At 54.1% G+C, this 17,160-nt stretch overlaps 7 protein-coding genes across 7 annotated transcripts; 3 read left to right on the top strand and 4 right to left on the bottom strand.

The window, feature by feature from the left end:
* Nucleotides 1–1,464: 1,464 nt before the first annotated feature.
* On the top strand, nucleotides 1,465–3,396 carry PG985_015243 (uncharacterized protein; the record flags this gene model as incomplete). Its single annotated transcript, XM_066835009.1, has 1 exon — nucleotides 1,465–3,396. One exon carries the CDS (start codon nucleotides 1,465–1,467, stop codon nucleotides 3,394–3,396), a length of 1,932 nt encoding a protein of 643 aa, XP_066676212.1.
* A 357-nt stretch (nucleotides 3,397–3,753) lies between these two features.
* On the bottom strand, nucleotides 3,754–5,364 carry PG985_015242 (NADH-ubiquinone oxidoreductase 49 kDa subunit; the record flags this gene model as incomplete). Its single annotated transcript, XM_066835008.1, has 3 exons — nucleotides 3,754–3,770; nucleotides 3,829–4,570; nucleotides 4,702–5,364. The coding sequence occupies 3 exons, from the start codon at nucleotides 5,362–5,364 to the stop codon at nucleotides 3,754–3,756; spliced, it is 1,422 nt and encodes a 473-aa protein (XP_066676211.1).
* A 636-nt stretch (nucleotides 5,365–6,000) lies between these two features.
* PG985_015241 (uncharacterized protein) lies at nucleotides 6,001–6,648 on the top strand (the record flags this gene model as incomplete). The annotated part of the gene is made up of 1 exon (XM_066835007.1): nucleotides 6,001–6,648. The coding sequence occupies one exon, from the start codon at nucleotides 6,001–6,003 to the stop codon at nucleotides 6,646–6,648; it is 648 nt and encodes a 215-aa protein (XP_066676210.1).
* A 1,234-nt stretch (nucleotides 6,649–7,882) lies between these two features.
* Nucleotides 7,883–9,245, bottom strand: PG985_015240 (uncharacterized protein; the record flags this gene model as incomplete). Its single annotated transcript, XM_066835006.1, has 2 exons — nucleotides 7,883–8,949; nucleotides 9,017–9,245. The coding sequence occupies 2 exons, from the start codon at nucleotides 9,243–9,245 to the stop codon at nucleotides 7,883–7,885; spliced, it is 1,296 nt and encodes a 431-aa protein (XP_066676209.1).
* Nucleotides 9,246–9,797: 552 nt separating this feature from the next.
* On the top strand, nucleotides 9,798–12,911 carry PG985_015239 (telomere length regulation protein; the record flags this gene model as incomplete). Its single annotated transcript, XM_066835005.1, has 3 exons — nucleotides 9,798–10,626; nucleotides 10,679–11,110; nucleotides 11,164–12,911. 3 exons carry the CDS (start codon nucleotides 9,798–9,800, stop codon nucleotides 12,909–12,911), a joined length of 3,009 nt encoding a protein of 1,002 aa, XP_066676208.1.
* Nucleotides 12,912–13,124: 213 nt separating this feature from the next.
* On the bottom strand, nucleotides 13,125–15,644 carry PG985_015238 (serine/threonine-protein kinase nak1; the record flags this gene model as incomplete). Its single annotated transcript, XM_066835004.1, has 1 exon — nucleotides 13,125–15,644. The coding sequence occupies one exon, from the start codon at nucleotides 15,642–15,644 to the stop codon at nucleotides 13,125–13,127; it is 2,520 nt and encodes an 839-aa protein (XP_066676207.1).
* A 270-nt stretch (nucleotides 15,645–15,914) lies between these two features.
* On the bottom strand, nucleotides 15,915–16,271 carry PG985_015237 (uncharacterized protein; the record flags this gene model as incomplete). The annotated part of the gene is made up of 2 exons (XM_066835003.1): nucleotides 15,915–16,072; nucleotides 16,181–16,271. 2 exons carry the CDS (start codon nucleotides 16,269–16,271, stop codon nucleotides 15,915–15,917), a joined length of 249 nt encoding a protein of 82 aa, XP_066676206.1.
* Between the last annotated feature and the right edge of the window lie 889 nt (nucleotides 16,272–17,160).

Genomic DNA, 17,160 nt, shown 5'->3' with positions numbered 1-17,160 from the left:
CCCCTCGATTCAGAACACTGCATACAAGACCACTCTGGTCGTGACATTTAATGTGCTATGAACCTATCGTTGTTCAGTTACTGAAACCGCGACTGGCAGCCTCTTTCGTCTGGTCACGAACATCATTATTCTCATCGCACCTTACCCCTTGATCGTCGCAACTTCCCTCGTCTGACCCGTCACCGTCGTCTTCGTTGCGACCCCCTCATCTTTCGTTATTCTATCGAGGTACTCCTTCGTCTCGGTCGCAATTACCTCTCCTCTCTTTTACCTTCCATCTGGACACCAACCTCGACGTCTTTCTTCGTCGCGACTACCTCTCGCCTCAATATTATTTCGTCTGATATCTGGACGTTCTTGCCCTCACAGCTGGTCCACCTCTTCTTCCTTTGGCTTGAACTTCGCTTGCTGTTCGAGACCTGACTGGTCGCGCCAACCTTCTCGAGAATTTTCCACCTTTTACAGCAGCATCGACCCAATACCATCGTCGCCTGGTGCCCCAGCTACTTCAGGTAATCTTTCCAACTTCGACCATTTCTAAACTCGACCTGGCATTGGACCCCCAAGTTGGTAACTTCTAGAGCCAAACACCTGAGAGGCATTGCCAGAACAGTTTCTGTAAGTCGCGACCAGGGTTGAGTATTTTGCCTTATCCTTCTTGTTTGAAGAACACTCATCTCCCCCTGTCATCATACCCCGTCATGGCTGCATACCGTTCCTACTGTCGTGGCTGCATACCGTTGCTTTTCTGTCGCGACTGCATACCGTTGCTTTTCTGTCGCGGTTGTATATCGTTGTTTAGTCACGACTGCATACCGTTTTTTAGTCGCGACTGCATACGCTTTGGCTGTCGCGACTGTATATCGTTGTTCTGTCGCGACTGCATACCATTGTTCATCTGTCGCGACTGTATACCGTTGCTTTTCTGTCGCGGTTGTATACCGTTGTTCTGTCGCGACTGCATACCATTCTTACTGTTTTACAGTCGGCATCTATCGCTCCTGCTTCCTTTCACTCGGTATTCGTTCCTGCTTCTTCTCGCTCGGTACATTTCGTTCCTTCTCCCTTGAACTCGGGAATATTGCTTCCACTTTTGCACTCAAAACATGTCGTCCTTGCCCCCTTGCACTCGGTAAACATCGTTCCTTCCCTCTTACACTCGGCATGTGCAAATCGCGACTACCTTTTAATGATAAATGCCCAAAGACATTTGTGCAACATTCCAACCAATCTATGCACTTCTGGCTCTCATCAACAAAAATTCTAGTTTGTAGATGAGTTGGACTAATAGAGGTTGTTATAGGCCATTCCCCGGATTCCCCGCCCAATCGGGAAGGACAGTCCCCGCAATAATTCGGTATACACTGCCGTCAACGCACCAATCGACCAACCAGAGGCTTGCCCCAACTTAGTTTGCGACCAATAGGATCTCAGCTGCTTACACAAGGTATCCCGTACTTCAACATGTGCATCATCGAGTACATAGGCTACTCGTGCGGGCACAGCTCCGTGCCGGTGCTTCGCTTGTGTCCGATGACTACTCATGCGCCCAGCAACCCGGTCTGCAAGGACCCAAGCCACCGACCTACCATGGTCGGTGACATGTGTCCGGCCTGTAGCCGGGTCATGCACTCGCGATGGGTGGATATTGTCATGTTCGAGCACCAGTGGATGCACGAGCGAGGCACCTGCGGCTGCCAGGCCAAGTTTCCCTCGCTGTTACACCCTCGAACCATTGGGGCCAACCCTGGAAAGGAAGCCAGCCAACACGACGGCCAGGCAACTCTACGAGGCATCTCGAAGCAGATGGGCGAGGCTATCAGTAGCAGATTCGAGTCGGGTGAAGGTACCTCAGCTACGAGCCATGAAGACAACGCAACCTCTGCCACTGACACTACTCCTACCAAGAGCTCATCGCTCACAGTCACTCCAAGCATCGATCGCGGTACACATTCTGCAGCTCATGGGTATAACACAAAGCCCACCACTGCAGCAGCTGCTGCAGCTGTAGGTCAGTCTTCTACCAGCCGCTCACTACACACTGGCAAGGGCAATAACAAGAAGAGGACCCACAAACCCTTCAAACAGAATAAGAAGAAGGGAACGGGAAAAGGCAGGAACCAAAAGCAGCAGCAAAAGAACAACCATTCCGAGTTCGATCGCCAAACGATGATGGCTAAGCCTCATGATGCCACAACGGCCCTCCTCCCGCCGATCGCCACACTAAGCAGCGAGGATGAGATCGTCGAGTCTTTCCACTTGCCATCCATGGAGTTGTCGCCAACGAAGACGACAACAACGGATGAAACCCAGCAGCAGGGACAGCAGGTCAATGTGCGTCTCGCAAGCCAATTCGCGGTCGAGTGGATTCCGGATCACGCTGAGCGGCACCGGACCGGCGCCTGCAACTGCCGTGTACGGTTTGAGCGGTACCAGCCATATGAGGTGACGGAGAACGAATATCACTTTGGGCATGACAACTCGCAAGGATCCACCACCAGCTACCTGGACGATATGACGACGGGCATGGAAGCTCTCGGTTTCAGCGAGCAGCCGGGCAGCAACAGAAACAACGGCGGCTTCGGCTCTTCCTATTATTCTGGTGGCGGCCCCATCGCCATCAGCCCTACTACAGCTACCATTCCAAAAGACAACAGCAACGGTCAAGACACAGGTGGTTTCTTCCCCTTTGCGTCTCCTTCGCCGAAGATGGCGATGAGCAGCAATGACAATACCGGCTGCGGCAGCTTGGGTTCTGGCCCGGGCTACGCAGCTCTGAGCGCGGCAACAGCTGATGACAACACCACCGGCGGCACAACGGCACACCGGTTCGGCTCCGATACCAACCACCTCGTCGGCACGCCCACTGGCAACACCTCTCACGCTGCAGCCCAGAACGACTACCAAGCTTACACTTACAACTACCCCAACAACCCGGCCCCTCCCCCGTCACCCATCTCCAGCCCCTCCCCCAAATCCCGCGCCCTGCTTTACGCCTACCAACCCGAGCAGACCCTGCGCCCAAGCGACATCGCCCACTGGCGCGCCCTCGAGTCCTCGCCGGACCCGGCCGCCGCCTGGGCCTCGCGCAGCCGCCCCGAGGACTTCGGCTTCCGCAGCGCCGACGAGGCGGCCCGGGCCCTCGCCAGCACCCCCGAGCACGTCCCCATCCGGTCGCGGCCCGCGGCCCCCGTCGCGGCGGCCGAGCACCTGCCCAACACGCTCTACTACCAGCACTTCGACCCGGACGACCCCACGACCTACCCCATCGTCGCCTGGCCCCTGGGTGCCGGCCCTGAGGGCGGCCCCGAGTACTGCCACGCGCCGCGCTGGGATGCCTGCCACCTCTCCCGCCCCAGGCTTCGTAGGTCTCGTTCTCTGGACGGCTCATCTTGACTTCTTCTTCCCACCTAACCACCCGCTCGAACAGCCGAGCTACCCCCGAACTACTACCAGGAGTGATACGATTGATCACGTCACGAAACAGATACCAGGAAATCTCAGGTTAGAATCCAGACATGCGCACTTCAAGATCAAGGGCTAACGATGGTGGCAGAAAATTTCGTCAAAAAAAGGAAAACTCTGAAGGATCTTTGTACTATATACGGGGCGGAAAGACGTCTCTATGCCAATGCCATAGATTCTCCTCTGGCCTATGGTACACATGAAGGTGGTTTGCTCCGCAACTTTCCCCTTCGTTTGGACTCGTATCATGAGTCTCAACTTTTTGCTGTACTATCATCTCCCCTTTCTCTACCGATCAACCTCGCCTGTGAGTCTGGTTAGTATGACAATTTCTATTTTGTTTTGCATCGATCGATTACTTACCAAACACCAGATCCATCGTTCCGATCACAGCAACGGCGTCGGCCAAGAGATGGCCTCTTGAGACGTGATCAAATCCTCCCAGATGGGCGAAACCAGGCGCGCGAATGTGGCAGCGGTAAGGGCGCTCGCTACCATCGCTGACAACGTAAACACCCATCTCGCCCTTCGGGGCCTCGATTGCCGAGTAAGTCTCACCCGGCGGGACAGAGTAGCCCTTGGTGTAGAGCAGGAAGTGGTGAATGAGAGCCTCCATGTTCTCCTTCATGGCGGCACGGGGTGGCGGCGAAACCTTGTAGTCCTCGACACGGACGGGTCCGGCAGGCATCTTGTTCAGGCACTGATGAATAATTCGCAGGGACTGGCGGAACTCCTCCATACGGCACAGGTATCGGTCGTAGCAGTCACCGTTGACACCCACCGGAACATCGAACTCAACTTGGTCATATGCATCGTAGGGCTGGCTCTTGCGAATATCCCATGGGACACCTGAACCTCGAAGCATGACACCAGTGAAGGAAAGGTTAAGAGCCTCGGCGGCGGTAACAACACCAACACCCTGCAGACGGTTGATCCAAATTCGGTTGTCCGTCAACATCTCCTCGGTCTCGTCGATTCGGTCACCAAATTGCGTGGCCCATTGGTAGATGTCGTCCAGAAGACCAACGGGGATATCCTGGTGAACACCACCAGGTCGGACGTAGGCGGCGTGGAGACGAGCTCCCGAGACACGCTCGTAGAATTCCTGGGGGGAAGAGGAGTGGTCAGCGCGATGCTCTCCTGACAACTGCATTTCTTGGCAAACATTGCGTCTGCATTTTTCATTGATAGTTCTCATTCACATCCATAGCCAATGCATCATCGTTTTTTCCTTACCATAAGCTTCTCTCTCTCCTCGAAACCCCACAAGAAGGGCGTCAGGGCACCAACATCCATGGCGTGCGAGAGGACGGACATGAGGTGGTTCAGGATACGGGTGATCTCGCCGAATAGGGTGCGGATGAACTTGGCCCGCTCGGGAATCTCGACGTTGAGCAACTTCTCGACAGCCAGCGAGAAGCACTGTTCGTTGGTCATCATGGAGACGTAGTCGAGGCGGTCGAAGTAGGGCAGGGCCTGCAGGTAGGTCTTGTACTCGATCAACTTCTCGGTGCCTCGGTGAAGCAGGCCGACGTGGGGGTCGGCTCTGACAATCTCCTCTCCGCTCAATTCGAGAATGAGTCGCAAGACACCGTGGGCGGCGGGATGCTGGGGGCCGAAGTTGACAGTGTAGTGGCGGATCTTGCGCTCCTCGACGGTGCCCTCGCTGGACTTCTCGTAGGTGCGGCCATCCTCGCCCTCGATGTGCTTGACGCCGAAAGGGTCGGAGAAGTCACTGCTGACGGGCCTGATGGTGGTTCGGTCGGTGGAAGCCTCGCTGGCCCGGCGGAGGACGGAGTGGGAAAAGGGTCGTACCGAAGCGACGGACATCGACTTGGAGGGCATTGCGAGCTGCAGGCGCCTAGCGCCGCAACTGGCGATCCTGCGAAATGCCGCCATTTGCGATGGTGGAATGGCAATGGGCCTGTGATGTCTGGGGGAATGCTCGCTCTCTGTGGCGACGATTGGTTGAAGTTCTACGGCTAACTAGCTGTTGTGCTCGTCATGGAGCTCGGCGAGCGGTTTTTCCGGGATTGGCCAATCAGAGTCACAACATTTCAATTCACACCCCCACATCCCCGGGCCCAGTGGGGCAGTTATTGGCGATGCTCCCCCGGTGCTCTTACCTTGTCTGATCTACTTACATTTACATGTAGACGGCAATTGCAAACAATACAGATTCACGTGAATCTGTGCTTTGCACACATCAATACAGGTGTCCATCCTTCCTTCTCATCATTCCAACCCACCCACCTCCTCATCCGCCGCATACTTTCTTCTTTCAATATGGGTAAGACTAAAAGTGACAATCATGAACTGCTGGTCAGTTCCTACCAACACACACCCAAGTGAACCTACCACACCTACACTCCACTGTCATGAAGCAAGTCAACAAAGCCATTTGATCATTCCCAAGTCTCCCAACTTTCATCATTCTAGTTAATGTCCCCCAATGCAGATTTAGTCTTGTATTTTGAATGACGGTCGCCTGTCTTGTGAACCTCTTCCTACCTGCTTTCGAGACAACCATACAGGATGACCCTCAGGACCGCACTCAGAGAGCTGGCTCATGGCCTCAGGAAGCTATTCCGAGGAAGCAAGCGCCGTCGTGAGGTAGCAACACACAATGGAGGAACCATGAACCAAGGAGGGGACGAGACTCAAAAGATCCTCCACATACGCTTGTCATCAGCCCCTGCCGTACTGTCGTGGTCACCTGAAGCCTCCATCAGCTCCTATCCAGCCATGGAAACAGGGAACCGCCAAAGGCCATCCGACGTCAGATCTGCTATCGCGACACGGAACCTGCGAACAATGGAAGTGAAAGGCAAGAGATTATCTAACCCTCAACCAACTATGGCAACACAGCACCCACAAACAAGCGATTCGGAAGACAAGGATTCAGTTACTGCAACAAGACCCCGGCAAAGTAGCGACATGAAAGGCAAGCGGAAACCTAGAAGTGCCGCCACCCTGACTACATCGTACAAGCGCCCCGAGGGCTATCAAGAACCCCGCAACATGGGCCAGGCGAGTCCCAGTCCGTCAGCCTACCTGTTCCACGGGCTCCCAGGAGAACCTGTGCCGGTCTCCAATCGTGACAAGCTGCTTGTGAACCGTCCGCGGCAAAAGACACCTCAGCTATGCGTACGTTCTGGCGGCTGCGGCTACGGCTGCGGCTAGGGCTTCGGCGGCTTTGGCTTCGGCGGCTATGGCTACGGCGGCTACGGCTACGGCTACAGCTACGGCTTCACGGGTTGTCGATATTAGAAGGGTTATGGGAAGTTGAATGGAGATTAGGACAGCAGCATCCAATATAACCTAGTAAAATAAACGTTTATCCAGTCGGGTATTCCATCCAACGGAGTCTATGAATTTATTCCAGTGAATGATTAAGTCAAGTTTATTTGATCGTATATCATTCAACGGAATAAATATGGTGCCAATGACACCAAGTGATCCATGGCATGCACAGCACAACATAGTCTATGGGGGCAGTGCTTTCGCCACCGAGGGGATATGTATTACTATCTATAGTAATGTACAGTCTTGCTATGGCACCCTAAGTCATGTGAGAGCACACACAGTGCAGAGCCATGCAGGGCTACATGCATGCATGGATAGCCTTTGTAAGGGCCAGATACGTCGTGTAACCGTGTAATGAGGTAGGTAGCCAACGACGGGTAGCCAGCGACGGGAGGGAGTCCCAGCCGAAAGGGGGTCCTAGCCGGCGACACAGGGCATTTAAGAGCCAGGAAGGCGTTTTAGCGAGGGAAACTGGCGATGCGAGTAATTACTGGCTAGAAGAAAGGGGCTGGTGTTCATAGAGGGCAGCAGGTGGCAGCTCTTGGCGTATCCCCTTGATTGCGAAGTACTAAATCCGCAAGGCCAGCTCCCGGACGGATTGGAAAATCAGGTATGCTCGGATGCTGGAAGCTCATGCTGTTCGTAATATGTTACTCGCGGAGGTAACAACATAAACTGAAGTATGCGTTTTCTCCAATCTTAAAGGCGTATTCGCAATTAAGGGGATACTGTTACACCCTTCGCTGCGATTTGTTGGTAGAATGGAAGCGCGAAACGCATGTCGCTGTCACCGAGAAGGGGTCTTGAATTGGGTTTAAGTGCGGTCTTTGTAAGGAACCTCGCCTGCTGCTCGTTCAGGGGAAGTATTATACGAAGGGTAGCGCTTTCACCATCAAGGGGATAAAGCACAAAATGATTCCATGCTGTTTCGATGGGCTTCCCAGGATGCTATCAAGAACGCTCAAATCCAGCGCACCCGGTCTCCTTCTTTCGGCCCGCGAAATTCCAACTGATAACCAACGCCTAATTCCAAATCATGGCTACGGATAGTAGGAAGGGGGAGGGGGAATAGCTTTTCTCTTTCTAATGGTATCTCTAAAACAACTCCCGCTCACGTGAAACGAAGAAAGAACTTGAATGACAGCGCGGGAAAAGCCGGGTCAGTCACTGCAATTTCCTGCTTCTCCTCCAGACCTAGTCCCTCCCGCAGAGTCTTGTCGAGGTTCGGGCGCGTCTTCTCTTCCAAACTTTGAGGGAAGCGCATGTAAAGTGTTTTGCTCTCAGTTCTGATAGAGGGCTTCTTAAGCTGTGCACTAGCATTGGTAGCTAGCGAATCGATCAGCTCCTGTAGAGTCCACCTCGGATCAACTTCCAAAGGCTTTGACAGGGACCCGCAGACTGCACAGTCTTCCTTCTTTTCGTATTTGAATGTGTTGGTATAGATGGCTTCGTCGCCGTGATAGGACATGTAATTGTCCTCGAACCCTAGGGCTGGCGCAGCCGTCGTGGCGATCTTGAGCGCCTCATTACAACAGCTGGCCGCAATGATAGCGTTGGTGGATGCGATGGCAGGAATGATGTTCTTCACCACGCCTTGTGTTAGGGAGTAAGTGACACCGGCAATGTTGAATTCCTGAGCCCGGGAAAGGGCCTTCTGGTATAGCCAGGTGATGTGCTCCGGGTCGTCCTTGTCGAGACTAGGGAACGGCTTCTCTTGATCCCATGCAATAATATGGGCCCACTCGATGCAGTGCTCGGGCTGTCGGGGGATTGTGGCGAGAGTGCAGAGAGGAACGGCAGCTCGGGGCGCGTACAAATCCAGCTGGCACTCTATACAGGGGGTCATGGTAGGGAATACCACACGAGTCTGCCCCTTAAAACCTTCGGTGCCGCCGTCGATCATGGGCTTTAGCGAGTCCGGGTTGTCGTCATCCACCATGTTCACTAATGTCGCATTCATCCAGCGCCGTGCCTCAATGCTGTCCAACCCACAGACGACCATCTGGAACTGCATGTAGAAATCCTCGTCGAAATCTTGGATCCGGTTGTTGTGTGGCGTGATCTTGACCCCTTGGACCCTCCGCTCGACGAAGGCAGCAGCGACCTCGGCCTTGGACTTGCCGACGTCTGCTTTACGAAACAGGAATTGGCGATTCAGGTTGGAGATGTCAATCGTATCTATTGGCGGCAAGGCAAGGGTTAGGTTCCAGTACAGTTTCTAGGCGCGCGAGCAAGTAGGACTTACCCATATCAATCACATGTATATTCTTGAAGCCGGAAAGAGCCAGGTTCTTGAGGATTTCACAGCCCAGACCTCCGGCTCCGATGACGAGTATGGTAGATTTGCCCAGGGTATCCAGCATCTCCGGGGTATCTTCGTCTTCGTCGCTGGGGGGGTTGAAGGGACCCTTGGTCTTCCGAATGTGGTCGAGATACTGCCATCGTGCAGTGCTGTCTTCTAGGCCAACTCCCATCTTGGCGAATTGGGTGATGAGGCGTTATGTCTGTTGCTGCTGGAGGCAAAGGTGGGATGGTGCTTTGGAGCTCAAGCTTCCGACCGTACACGTTTGGGTGCTGCTGCTAGGAGGTAACGTCAGTAGAAACCGAGGGTTATCAACGATAAGCAAGTTGGGAAGGTCAATGGCAAGGTTAGAGCTTGAGCTGGTTGAAGTGGGATGGACCATTAGGGTGGGGTGGCTAAGTAACTCTAGGCTGCTCTAGCTGCCTAATCGATTGATTTACAGCGGGGTAGTACAGGGCTGAGGTATAAACACTTACCTGAGAGATCCATTCAATTTTATGCAATGCCTGCAGCAACTTCACACTCTAGACTCGGCGCTGGGTCTGGTGCATACATATTATTAGATCTACAAGGCACAGATCGTGAAGTCGGTATCCAGGACTGACTGTTTTTACACAACACCCAATCCCGATTCCGTCTCTCTTTTGTAAATAAGTTCATCAGTATCGAGGAAACTGACGAGTAAGGCTGTCGCTGCTGCTGCAAACCATGATATTTGGTGAGCATGGAGGAACTTCTCACTCCCGTCAGCCAGACCTACCGGTCTTCCAACCAAACTGGTGATCTGCTCAGTCTTTCAGGTACGGCAAAAGCTCCAGCTGGGCCCCAGATTGATTTCAAAGCCTCCACTCCTGGAGAAGCGTTAGAGGTTTTGAAAGGCCAGCCTGGATATGACGATCTTTTACAAAGTCTCAAATGGCTACGAGATGGGACAAAAGGCACACACCAGTTTGACATCCGGAAACCCAACCCTCAAAGTGCTCAGATCGTCCACGTCCTGGTGACCGAAATTGTGCCAAATTACTGGACTTTGCTCAAGGAATCCTCTACAAGCCAGAAAAAGTCCCAGCCGGTTGATTTGGTCATCACCAGTCTGCAGAGCATTGGCGGTCTCAATGCCACCTTGGCTTACATACGAGCTTTGTTGCAGGAAGCCAGGAAGGACCCCAAGGGGCTCAAACATTCACCTGCAACCCCCAACCTTGTTCCTTTGCTGGGACTTGTCGCTTGCCTATTGAAGCACAATGCCCCTATTCAGAGCATATGGCAAGCCGTGAGCTCGACCGAAGATAATGCAGGCAAGATCCGTGCCTTGGGTCAGGACTTCATTTCGTTGATCGCGGGAGGAAAGGTGATCTCGTTGGCTGCTGAGGCTGAGGATGTATTGCGTCAGGCAGATATGCTCGAGGAACCGAACTGGGTCGCGAATTCAAAGTTGTACGCCGAATGGCTGGGAAATGATCTGGTAGAATGGATTCGGTCCAGCCCAGCGCTTGGCGATCTTAAGATGATTGCAGATCTCACAGGCCGTGGCTTGAAGCTGGGGCACTCTGGTCAGTCTCATGCTATTCCAGCAATGGTTCCTAGGACTGACGGAGATAATAGATTTGATGACCAAAATCCTCTTTACTGGCCTTGTACTGCATGATAAACCGCAGCCGATGTTCGAAAAGCTACTCGACTTATTGCCTGCTGCCGACCAACGAAAAGTGCTCCTCATAGTTCTCAAGCTGTTGTCTAGCAACTACCTCTCTTCTCTCGACTCAGATGAAGCGATCGAGGACTACCCGGTCATATGGGCCGCCGCTTGTGCTCTGCAGGCCGTTATAGGGGCTAGTAGCGTACGCAAAGCACAGCTCATAGCCTGGCTAACAAGCGCTACGGGAGCTGGTCTTGGCGAGACTTGCGGTATCAGGCGAGCAGCGCTGGCTGTTCTGGCCGACGACAAGGAAGCCATGTTCTCGGTTCTTGAAAGCAGCCTTGGACTCCTTGGTGACCAACTCTACATCAAGCATTCGCCGATGTTACAGCAAGAAGGTCAGTCAGTACTCCACAACGCTGCCGGGCGCATACTTACACATTGACCATAGCACATGCCCAAGTTCTTCTGCTGAGTGCGGGCTACGTACACCGGAAGTCACCCATTAAGCTAAACGTCCTACTTCGTTCAAGCAATTTCCTAAACACCATATCGAACAGGATAGGCGCCTCTCAGGATAGGGCCAAGTTTCTGGGCATGGTTGTCGGAGAAGCACTGTCTGGGCTTATACACAACGAGGACAAGAGACTCAACTTTCACATGGACATGACTGAGTCTGGAGAAGGGAAGTGGTACAAGTCTCTTGTCGCCGTTGCAGATAAGATTGGTCCCATAAGCCCCTTAACGTCACAGGAAATGCCAAAGGAGAAGCCAGCAGCCCAGAAACCAAAGAAGGTGATACCTAAACCGGCACCGAAACCTGCAAAGTCCATGCCACAATCAGGATTCATCATCGAGGAGATCGAGGACGAAGATGCGACGGCCGAGGAAGAAGAGGATGATCTGGTTGCTTATGCCAAACCTGACTCGGACGAAGAAGACGAGGATGATGATCCCACCATGATAAACCGCAACAAGCCCAAGGCACCGGTCTACATCAGGGACCTCATCGCATACCTGCGAGACACCGAGAACTATGACCGGCAAAAGCTTGCTCTCGCTACAGCACCAGTCTTGATTCGGCGTAAAGCGAACCATGGTACAGAAGTCAGCGCTCACGCCGAAGAGCTGGCTTCGCTCCTTGTTGGCCTTGAGGATAAGTACGAGTTGGATGGCTTCCACAATCTTCGAACTCAAGGCATGGTAGCCATCATTGTCGCGCAACCGCAAAAGATGGCGCGCTGGTTCGCCAAGACCTTCTTCGATGGTGACTACTCGCTTTCTCAACGCGCTTCGGTGCTTATTGTACTAGGAGTCAGCGGTCGACAAATCGCAGGATTCGAGGCGTCTGAGTATTCCGATATAGCATCCTTCCCATCCAAGAAGCTTCCTGCCAAAATCGAGAAGCACTATAAACCCTCCGCTCCCACGAATCAATACATATCCGGCTCAACAAGCCTCAAGGCCATCCCTCCCAACGCCCTCGATAGCATCTCCCAGAGCCTCTCGCAAGCTTTTCTGGCTCCGCTCGCGGCCGAAGCGGCCGACGCCGCCACGGGCCCTGACGTCCTGAAACTGTCTTCATTCACATCCCGCCTCCAGCAGCAAAACTCGTCATCCGCAGATGCCCCCCTTTCCACGTCTCGCCCTAAGGCCCGCGGCGTCCGCGCCATCCCCAACACCACCGCAAACCTCCTGGCGACCTCGTTCTTCTTCCCGCTGACGTCTCGCTTCCAAGCGGCACTGCATTCGGCCTCGGCGACGAAGCGCGGCATCCTGTTCGAGCCCTCGCTACTGACGCTGTACCTCAAGACGCTGGCCTTGCTCCTGCACGCGGCGGGGCCCAGCGTCCTCGCGCTGCCGCAGATGACGGCCGAGCTCTGGGACCTGCTGCTCGGGGTCCGCACCCACTGCGTCGGCGAGGTCGGGGTCTCGGGCGCCGTGCTGTTTGGGCTCATGGCCCTGCTCGACGTCAACGAGAACGACTCCCGGGGGCTCTGCCAGCGCCACGGCCACGAGGTCGTCGAGAGCGTCGAGTGGGTCAGCGGCGTCTTCGACCGCACCCGCGGCGGCGACCAGGGCGGCAACGGCGAGGAGAACCAGGTCAAGATGATGGCGGCCGGCGTGCTGATCCGGCTACGAGAGATGGTCGAGAAGTACCGTGCATTGTTGATGGGCGATATGATTGGATACGGATAGAGAGCGAATATCACGCGATTTATGATGCGTCTCACTGGCAATGGCAAATGTCACGGATTGCACTGTAATGAAATAGATCAATGGTCAATTGCAATTCATTCGTTATTCATTTGGAACGTATTTTCCACGTTCTAAAGGCGACGGCTCTTCATCGCCATGTCAAAAATCTTTCCATCTTCCACCTCAATGCATGCAAGCAAAAGTTCCTCGTCCTTAATCCAGGGAGTTGCTCTCCTGTTCGAAGATGCCGTTTCCGCCAGAGAGTCGCTGGCCAGCACGTCTCGGTTCCATCCCTCCAACCTGGTTCCCAATGAGGGTCAGGTGTTCACTTAAGCTTCCAATAAGACGCCTCATCTCGTCCGTTACGTCGCCAGCCATCGCACGGGCCTCCATGACGCTCGCGGAAGGCGGGGCTACGTACGAGGGCATCTGCATGTCCATGAATGCGGAGGGACCGCCGCCATTGCTATGTCGGATGCTCATCTCATCGCGACTCGTAGAGCCCTGCATCATGTATTCCGACTCGCTGTCGTTGACGTAGGTTTGGCTCCCATCGGAGGGCATATGTCCGTTGTGCTGTAATCGAACGGTCTGGTCGCCATTGTTTATCGAAGCCAGGTCGGGAACGTCTGATGCTAACTTGGATGCTACTGTGGCGTACTCCGAGTCATCCGACACGTAAATCGATGGCTCCCTGGTGTTCATCGACATGGGTGCGTAGACCGAAGTATGTCGTTCGAGCTCAAACGGGTTGGCCAGGCCACCCATATCCGATCCGGCGATGGAGGGAACATCGGAGTTAGCGGTCGAAGGACGGGTTAGCTCGGGCATACCATTATCAACCAAGCCCTCGTCCAGATCAATAAGACTCGACACGGACATGCGATCGTTCGTGGAGCGGGGAACCTGAAGTTCGTATCCCTGCGAAGGAAGACCAGCTGGCTCGGTCGATTGATGCAGTAGAGGAGGACGTGTGACCATATCATCGTCGAACTCGTCGTTGAAGGAGAAGGAAGATACCTCGGGGTTAGCAGAGGCGGGAGGGATTGTCGTGGGCCACTGCCAGGCTTGCGTGTGTCTTGCCGTGTTTGTCTGCTCGGGGTCACTGGACGGAGCTCGATCGTACTGTGCGTCTGCATTGCTAGCCCCTGAGAACGACCAGCTATGGTCCATAGATTGCCGAGGCCCGTTCCGTGGTACTGGTCCTCCGGCCTTAATCGTGTCCATATCCATGAAACTGGAAAGGTCGGCTCCCCCAAGAGAAGCATCCAGGTCGATTAATGATTCGCGTAACGTAGCATGCAGCGAATCATCCCGCAGAGGCAAATCAGAGACCGGCACAGGAGGAAGAGGAGGTGGTGGGGGCGGCATTGGACCATGGCCATAGTACGCCTGTGAATTCTCAACGTAGTTGGAGATGGTATTCGGATCGAACACTTTCTCGAGTGGCGCTTTCATGGCTGCCAGGGCTTGAGGGGGTGGTCTTCGGCGGCCGCCCTTGGCTTTGCCTTGTCCCATGCCCTCGTCAGGATAGATTGGGAAGTCGATCTGGGAGCCGTACACGTCCCTCACCGCCTCAAAGTCCGTAAGGCCGTCCGAGTTGTCATGGATCTGTTCATCAAAGGCCAGCGTGGTGCTAAAATTCCATTCGTCTGGCGCCATCGATGTTGAGGCCAGGTCCGACGGACCCTGGGCTCCAATGTTCGGGTTGAACAACGACTTCCGGCTGCCACCTCGTTCCTCCCAGAGCTTGTAGGCCTTCACCAAGGCGGCAAGAGATGAAGTAGGGTACCTCGATCCCGTGTCCCGAATGTATGGGTGGTCCTGTACCTGCTGAACCGTTGGACGTTGTGCCGGCGACTCCTCCAGGCAGTAGGCCACCAAACTCTTCAGTTCCGGCGAGTACTGATCTCCCTCTAATCGGGGAATGTGCTCTCGCAAAAAGCCACCAAACTGTGTCAAGCCCACGTTGGCACCAACGTTGGGCGGTAAGCCAGAAGCAATCTCGAATACCATGGAACCAAAAGCCCAGATGTCGACCTCGGTTCCGTACTGGGCATTCGGGTCAAATAGTTCGGGTGCCATCCAATGTGGCGTTCCGATGAATGTTGAGCGCTTATCGAATTTCGTTTCCATCATGCCGGCGACTCCAAAGTCGCATAGTTGCACCCCTCCGTCCTCCATCACCAACACGTTAGCACACTTGATGTCGCGATGGATGATTCCCTGTCGGTGGACCCAAAATATAGCCACAGCAACCTCTCGCAAAATCGGAATGATCCACTTCTCCTGCAAGCCACCCGGAGCAGTTGGCTTCATAAGGGTTGCAACACTCCCACCCGCGCAATACTCTGTGACCATCCACATCGCATGCCCCACGGGCAATGCCTCTAAGACACAGTTAATATTCTGTGCCCCTCCTTCGCTCAGAACTTGCAATGCGTTAACCTCCTTAAGGAACTCGCTATATGTGTCAGCGAGTTTAGGGTTGACCGTGTCGCTCTCGTCCACGTTAATGATCTTGACAGCTACCAGCTTGCCGTCGCTCTTGCTGGCGGCCTTGTAGACGCGGCCAAAGCTACCTTTGCCGATCAACTCCATTAGGTCGTATGATGGGACTGGCTTTCCTTCCTTAGCACAGTCCTCTTCCACCAGTTCTTGCATTTTGCGCGCATCGTCCGTAGCTTTTTGCCGCGCGACGGTGGGCTCGAAGCGGACGCTAAGGTGGGACATGATCTGCGAGATGTATCAGTACGATGACCATGTCATGGAATATAGGCTAGACCCGAGTATTGCTTTTATTCGTCACAGAGCTACCAGGTCCGAGCCACTGCTCTAATGGGTATGGCAATGAGCGATGAGTGGGAAGATGATGGGGAAGTGCAAGGTGAGTGGAAAGCAGTTGTAAACGAGAAATGCAATACTAATTAGAAGAACGCAAAAACAGGGATAATGAGAAATGCCAAGGTATAAGAAGAAGAAACACGTGAGCAGAAGCTTCACTTACGGCTGCGAGGGCTGGTTCTCCTCCGGGGCCGGGTTAAACGCCGGGGCCTGGTTCGAAGCCGGAGCCTGGTTCGAAGCCGGAGCCTGGTTCAGAGCCGGGGCCTGGTTCGACGCCGGGGCCTGGTTCGGAGCCGGAGCCGGGGCCTGGTTCGGAGCTGGGGGCTGGTTCAATCTTGCTGCGTGCGCAGCACGCAGGTTCTGGTATGTTTGATTCCAGGCGCGATCTGATTCTACCTAAGCGTCAGTGCCCTGTGTCAAGTAACCTCGGACCGCACGTCGGAGTGCTGCCGCCCTCTGCTCGTCTGTAGGATGAGCAGGTAGGAAGGGCACGTTGGGGATCGGAGGGAGATCCATCTGGCTATGGCCTCACTGGAGGGCGCGTAGGTAGTGATGACGAAAGGGGCTGGATGATATTTTGAATGTCCGAGGCAATGAAAGTTTGAATCAGGTGAAGAAACCAAATCTAACGATATGTAGCGTTGGTGATAGCGGGTGAGATGTTGTGGGAAGTGAGCAGTGAGGTGGGTGTGGTGTGCATCGTGGTGAGCACTGTTGTTAGGGTATTTGATGGCTGCGTGTTCGGGGGCGATGGTACAATGAAATGACAGCTAAAGCCCAACTCACCAAAGCTGTGCCAATTGTTAGGACCAGGTGATTTGATTCTGCCCGGTTAAGGCTATGAAATAAGGCAGCTAGGCTCTAGTGTGCCGAGAGAGCTAAGGCAGAGCTCGTCGGCGAGGGCGGAACCTCCGGTTTTGGGCGACAAGAGCGTGAGGCTCACGATGTTTACGTTTTAGGGAGACAGAAGCAGAGAGTTACGGAATTGGGCCAGTCAAACTATATGTGAGTGCCGAATGGACGAAAGGGGTATCATGAAATCAGAGAAGAGGAATTGGAAATAACATGCTGCTTCAGCAGCGGGTAGTGCGGTAGCGTCGAGGTGGAAGAGAGATTGCGAGTTGTTGTCCTGGATTCCAGATTCCAGTGTCGACTCCAGTCTCGAACGAGGTCGGGTCTGTCCTTCGACGAGCATGTCAGGATGTGGCTCGTGAATGTTTCATGGGCGCTAAACGCACGCTAGCGTCTGCGCTAGACCCTGGACGGGCTTGGTGGCCTCGCTAGCGTCCGCATGCAACGCCTATCTTGACCTTCCATCAATGACTAAGCCTCTGAATGAATGAGTTCTAGTAGGTATACCCAGTATAGTCGACAAAGAGCTGGTACTCTACTCGCTCGATTGTAT

This window comes from Apiospora marii (assembly GCF_038362585.1).
Source record: "Apiospora marii strain CBS 49790 chromosome Unknown utg000013l_segment0_segment0, whole genome shotgun sequence".
NCBI lineage: Eukaryota > Fungi > Ascomycota > Sordariomycetes > Amphisphaeriales > Apiosporaceae > Apiospora > Apiospora marii.
This window is presented reverse-complemented; position numbering and strand designations above follow the sequence as displayed.